Raw genomic sequence first — 6,901 nt, 5'->3', positions numbered from 1 at the left:
ATAAACATTGAAACCACTTTTATTTCACACATAACCACTAGATGGTGCCATAAACATGTGAAAGCCATCAAATGTTGTGTTTCATATTTGATACACACGCAGTTATAGGGTTAACATATTTATTCAAGAAATCTCAACTTAAGCTATTTAAATTGTGAAAAATATTGACTGCCCCCGTCCTAGATTTCGATCTGATTTTGCTCTTTGTAGATGAGATTGTCCTGTAAATATATCAGTGGTCATTCTTCCTTTTACTTCTGACAGTGGTTTTTCCGTGATATATAAGGTCATTTTAATTTATATTTCTTTGTAGGAAAAAACAATTCAACACTCAACATAGAGAACAAAGCACATCGTGGTAGGTATGCAAATAAAACTAATACTGAATACTTATGTAAGTTTGTAAGATATAGTTATCATATAATATCTTGAACATTACGTCAGATTATTATACAATGCTAAACAGATTATTATGTGTTAGTTTAACATATTTAACATATAAGCAAACCTATCAATTTAAATTGATATCTGTTTTAACATGGTAAAATATCTTTCTTACACACTTTATTCGTTTTACGCACATTTTTTTTTTACTTAACATTGACCTAGGTATATGAATTTACAGGCCCTGGTGTGAATGAGTCTAACTATTATTTGCGTGTATATTTATATATACTGTATGTGTCAATAAAAAATAGCTCAATCAAATAACAAAGGGTTATATTTATGTTTGCTCTGTAGTGTGTCATTATTTTAGAAACATGCATTGCAGGTGAGGATGCGCCTATGTGGAGCATTCAAAATCAGTCACTTATGAGGCTCCATGTCAGTTAGGATGCTTCCTTCGAAGGCAGCTCACTATGTAGGCTGTAGACAGCAATGCAGCTCACAAGATTATGGAACAGCCATTGAGAGCACTGAGGCAAATATAACAAAACAGGGCTGATGAAACAGTTAAAGTTGTTCATCTGAAGTATTAGGGTCATAAATCTGTGATGTTGTCGAGTGTCAGGATAAACTGCGTGATCTGAGATCTGTTCTAATTTCACAGATGGCTGTTCCTGACATCACAGAGGCCGTGAGTGGAGCAGACTTTCTAGTCTTTGTCATTCCTCATCAGTTTATTGGGAAACTGTGTGATCAGATGAAACCTCAAGTCAAACCCGGAGCCATCGGGATCTCACTCATTAAAGTATGAGCCAATCATGATATATGTTTAATAATGGTCAAACTAGTCAACATCTCTGTCGCAGTGCTGTTTTGAAACATTTATCATTGCATAATGCCAACGTAATGGCAATGTAATATTTCACTTACTATTTAAACAAAATATTAGGCAGTTAAACAGTGTATACTGTGCAGTATGCTGTAAACAATGTGCTAGTGAACACAGTCCACCTCTCTCTGTATGTGTCTGTAGGGTATAGATGAAGGTCCGGATGGGTTGACCCTGATCTCTGACATCATCAGGTCAAAGCTGGAGATCGAGGTCAGTGTTCTGATGGGGGCAAACATTGCTAGCGAGGTGGCAGATGAGAAGTTCTGTGAGACAACCATCGGTACGAGAAAAAACACAAACACACAACAAACCTGTGTTCCTTTGAGATTACTGAATAGCACTTGACAGTCTGTTTATTATTATTGTGTGTGTGTGTGTGTGTGTGTGAATCAGGAGCCACTAATGAACCCAACGGTAAGATCTTTAAAGAGCTTCTGCAAACTCGAAACTTCCGCATCACTGTGGTGAAAGAGTGCGACACTGTGGAGCTCTGTGGAGCACTGAAGGTAATTCAACACTGACACACACACAAACATACACTCACACACACAATGACACTCACTCACACACACACACATACACACACACACACTCTTATACACACCCACATACACACACACACATTATTATACATGTTTATATAACTGATTTTATATATAGTGATTTTATAGATGGCTGATGTTAAAGATGAGTGATGATAGAGATTAACATTATATACTGTATGAGTGATGTTATCAATAAAGTTATAGATGAGTGATGTTATAGACTGACATCATAGATGAGTTGTTATAGATTAATGTTATAGATTAGTGACGTTATAGTTTAATGTTGCAGATGACTGATGTTACAGATTAATGTTAAAGATGAGTGTGGTGTTGTTGGCGTGACTGGGTAACGTCTGTGGAGAGCGAGGCCGGGAGAGGAAGAACTGTAAGGATTGACACATGTGGGAAATCACCTCTAACAGCTGTTTGAGGTGATTTCCCACAGGTGTCAATCCTTACCATTCTTCCTCTCCTGGCCTCACTCTCCACAGACATCGCTCGACCATGCCCACATCACAAAAATGAGTGATGCTATAGATTAATGTTTTAGATTATTGATGCTATAGACTGATGTTATAGTTTCATGTTATAGATTATTGATGTTATAGATGACTGATGTTATATTGATGTTTTAGATGTTAAAGATGATTGATGTTATAGGCTGACATCATAGATGAGTGCTTATAGATTAATGTTATAGATGATTGACATTATAGAATGATGTTATAGATGACTGATGCCTCACTCTCGTCCATTCTCTCTGTGATAGAACATCGTGGCAGTGGGTGCTGGTTTCTGTGATGGTTTGGGTTTTGGTGATAACACTAAAGCTGCAGTGATCAGACTGGGACTCATGGAGATGGTGGCATTTGCAAAACTCTTCTGCAAGAGCGCCGTCACCTCCGCCACATTCCTGGAGAGCTGCGGCGTCGCTGACCTCATCACAACCTGCTACGGCGGACGTAACCGGCGCGTGGCCGAGGCATTCGCTCGCTCGCAGAAGGTGAAAATACAATACCCACAATTCATCATCACATATCTGAAAAGATTCAAATGGCACTTCTACAGTAAAAGGCAGTGATGCTGGTAAATGTACAATTTTAAATAGTTTTGTGCACATTATCTAAAACCGTTATTGACGCTGTGTTGCTTGTGTTGCTGTTTTATTGAATGATTTCATTAGTCAATAACAGAACTGGAGGCAGAGATGTTAAACGGCCAGAAGCTTCAGGGTCCTCAAACATCAGCAGAAGTTTATAAGATCCTTCAGAAGAAAAACATGGTGGACAAGTAAGTCAGTGTGACATCATCCACATTACCTCATCATTACATCATCGACTATCAGTGTCCTATCATCAAACCTCTCTCTCTCTGTGTGTGTGTGTGTAGGTTTCCTCTGTTCGTATCTGTGTATCAGATCTGTTTCGAGGGCCGTCAGGTGAAAGAGTTTATCAGCTGTCTTCAGAATCACCCAGAACACATGTGATCACACCAGTGCACAATCATTCTCAGTAACGCACAATAACATCACAGTACAATGAACACAGAAACTCCTGCACATATCACACACAAAAAAATAATAATAATAATTTTAATGTAAATTCTTCAGTCAAATAAGTTTTAAATCTACGTATTTCTATCTGAACACACGCTCACTCTGATACGCTGTTAAACGCACAAAATGGTTTGACTTTATTCCTGTGGTTTAAGATGTACATTTGGAGTTATGAACAGAACATTATAACTTTCGAATATTTTTACTATAATTTTTTTTAAATGTATTACAGAAATGTATATAATCTACTTTTTACAGCACACAATAAAAGTCATGCTGCTTATTTTAGTCACTTTCTAAAAGTTTCTTTCAATATTCATCATAAACAAAAAATAAGACTCTTAATTTTCTCATGGCTTAATATCAGACATTTTTACATTAAATTAGATTAAAAATGCAATGTAACAATTGTTTAGTTTACGATGGATGGCAATCGCTGAATGAAAAGTGGTATGATTGAATGCTATTCTGAACACAGACATTAACTAGACAAAACAAAAGATTGACAAAAGATTTCGCGCCATGCGGATGAAGCCCTATTCAGACCACACTGTACCCCAGATGAGAGAGAGTCAGAAAGAAAGAATTATTACATTGAAATCATCAAGAATAAGTCGTATATTAACCATTAGAGGTCAGCAGAGCAAATACTGAACCTAATTTAACCCAACCTAATCTAACCTCACCTAACCCAACCTAATCCTAATTTAACCCAAACTAAACTAACCCTAACCTAACCCAACCTAATCCTAATTTAACCCAAACTAATCTAACTCCACCTAACCCTAACCCAACCTAATCCTAATTTTACCCAAACTAATCTGACCCTAACCTAACCCTAACCCAACCTAATCCTAATTTAACCCAAACTAATCTAACCCTAACCTAACCCTAACCCAACCTAATCCTAATTTAACCCAAACTAATCTAACCCTAACCTAACCCAACCTAATCCTAATTTAACCCAAACTAATCTAACTCTAACCTAACCCAGTCTAATCCTAATTTAACCCAACCTAATCTAAACCCACCTAAACCTAACCCAACCTAATCCTAATTTAACCCAAACTAATCTAACCCTAACCTAACCCTAACCAAACCTAATACTAATTTAACCCAAACTAAACTAACACTAACCTAACCCTTACCCAAACTAATCCTAATTTAACCCAAACTAATCTAACCCTAACCTAACCCAACCTAATCCTAATTTAACCCAAACTAAACTAACCCTAACCTAACCCAACCTAATCCTAATTTAACCCAAACTAATCTAACTCCACCTAACCCTAACCCAACCTAATCCTAATTTTACCCAAACTAATCTAACCCTAACCTAACCCTAACCCAACCTAATCCTAATTTAACCCAAACTAATCTAACCCTAACCTAACCCTAACCCAACCTAATCCTAATTTAACCCAAACTAATCTAACCCTAACCTAACCCAACCTAATCCTAATTTAACCCAAACTAATCTAACTCTAACCTAACCCAGTCTAATCCTAATTTAACCCAACCTAATCTAAGCCCACCTAAACCTAACCCAACCTAATCCTAATTTAACCCAAACTAATCTAACCCTAACCTAACCCTAACCAAACCTAATACTAATTTAACCCAAACTAATCTAACCCTAACCTAACCCAACCTAATCCTAATTTAACCCAAACTAAACTAACACTAACCTATCCCTTACCCAAACTAATTCTAATTTAACCCAAAGTAATCTAACCCCACCTAACCCTAACCCAACCTAATCCTAATTTAACCCAAACTAATCTAACCCTAACCTAACCCTAACCCAACCTAATCCTAATTTAACCCAACCTAATCTAACCCCACCTAACCCTAACCCAACCTAATCCTAATTGAACCCAAACTAATCTAACCCTAACCTAACCCTAACCCAACCTAATCCTAATTTAACCAAAACTAATCTAACCCTAACCTAACCCTAACCCAACATAATCCTAATTTAACCCAAACTAATCTAACCCTAACATAACCCAACCTAATCCTAATTTAACTCAACGTAATCTAACCCCACCTAACCCTAACCCAAAATAATCCTAATTTAACCCAAACTAATCTAACCCTAACCTAACCCTAACCCAACCTAATTCTAAATTAACCCAACCTAATCTAACCCTAACCTAAAACTAACCTAACCTAACTAATCCTATTTAACCCAACCTAATCTAATCCCACCTAATCTAACCCCACCTAAACTTAACCCAACATAATCCTAATTTAGCCCAACCTAATCAAACCCCATCTAACCCTAATCCTAAACCAACCTAATCCTAACCTAACCAAACCTAACCCTAACCCCTAACCTCTAACCCTAAACCTACCCGTACCTCAACCTCAGTAGCAGAAAATAATAATGTAAACAACATGTAGTTACACAATAAGTACATTGCATTGCATGTATTTTAATGTTAGTACATAGTGGTTAAATACACCTAATATAAAGTAGGACCATTTCCAGTTTGATTATATGTTTATAATGTTTAATGAAAGAAGTAGATTTTCATGAAAATATGCTGTAACAGTTAAAGGATGGGCAAGGAGGAGGCGGGAACCGGCTGTAATGGTATAAATGAACTTAAAACAACATAGAACATAAAACATAAGACAAACACACATGCAGCGCGGCCGCATGCGTCTCTCTCTCCCAAACTGGCACCTCCGGCTCGTCCCCCTCCCGGCTGATTAGCCCGATCCTGCCCTCCTCTTCGTCACACTCCTCCATCAACCGACTCAGACTGGGGAAACCCCTGGCATGACGCACTCCCCTCCCTTCCGGCCATGCCTGCCGGCAGGTCTTCCCCACCTTTCTGGAGCCCTTGGAGAAACGAGGGGAGGGAGAGGGAAAGAGTGAGGCAGAGCAACAGAGAGAGAGAGAGAGAGAGGAGAGAGAAAGAAAAACTTGCTTGCCGGTTCCCGGACACGCTGTTGCCTGGTGCCCAACTGCTCATCCGCCCTCTGGCAGATGACAGCTCGCTCCTCCCCTGGCAGACAGCAGCGAGTCCTCCGGCCCTTGGCGGACGGAACTGCTCCTCCCCATCTTCAGTGGATGGCAGTGGTTCCTCCAGCTCTCGGCGGCCGGCAGCGACCCCTCCATCCCTAGGCAGGTGCCGTGCAGTGGCGAGGACTCCGCAACAGCACATCCCTACTCCCTCCTGGGTTTCGGCACCAGTGTAATAGTTAAAGGATGGGCAAGGAGGAGGCAGGAACCGGCTGAACAGTCAACGTAAAGTTCAATGGTATAAATGAACTTAAAACAACATAGAACATAAAACATAAGACAAACACAGATGCAGCGCAGCTGCGTGCAACTCTCTCTCTCGAACTGGCACCTCCGGCTCATCTTTATCCCCCTCCTGGCTGATTAGCCTGATTCAGGGCCGGCTGTGTGTCCTCAAGGCCTGGCCCCGCCCTCATTCCCCCCATAGGCCCTTCTCAATCACGGCCTCCTAATAATCCCATCCATTAATTGGCTCTATAACTCCACTC

At 39.5% G+C, this 6,901-nt stretch overlaps 1 protein-coding gene across 1 annotated transcript in view; it reads left to right on the top strand.

Annotated features, from left to right (window-relative positions):
- The window catches only part of LOC127425108 (glycerol-3-phosphate dehydrogenase [NAD(+)], cytoplasmic-like), a 6,726-nt gene extending 3,097 nt beyond the window's left edge, over positions 1 to 3,629 (top strand). Inside the window, exons 3-8 of the mRNA XM_051670763.1 lie at positions 1,052 to 1,192; positions 1,421 to 1,559; positions 1,673 to 1,785; positions 2,594 to 2,827; positions 3,008 to 3,114; positions 3,214 to 3,629. Of these exons, the coding sequence (XP_051526723.1) occupies positions 1,052 to 1,192; positions 1,421 to 1,559; positions 1,673 to 1,785; positions 2,594 to 2,827; positions 3,008 to 3,114; positions 3,214 to 3,310 (831 nt within the window). The 3' untranslated portion in view covers positions 3,311 to 3,629. The remainder of the gene's footprint in view (positions 1 to 1,051; positions 1,193 to 1,420; positions 1,560 to 1,672; positions 1,786 to 2,593; positions 2,828 to 3,007; positions 3,115 to 3,213) is intronic.
- Positions 3,630 to 6,901: the final 3,272 nt, after the last annotated feature.

Source organism: Myxocyprinus asiaticus, chromosome 34 (assembly GCF_019703515.2).
Source record: "Myxocyprinus asiaticus isolate MX2 ecotype Aquarium Trade chromosome 34, UBuf_Myxa_2, whole genome shotgun sequence".
In the NCBI taxonomy this organism is placed as follows: Eukaryota; Metazoa; Chordata; class Actinopteri; order Cypriniformes; family Catostomidae; genus Myxocyprinus; species Myxocyprinus asiaticus.
The sequence above is the reverse complement of the archived record's forward strand: the minus strand, read 5'-3'. Positions and strand labels throughout refer to the sequence as shown.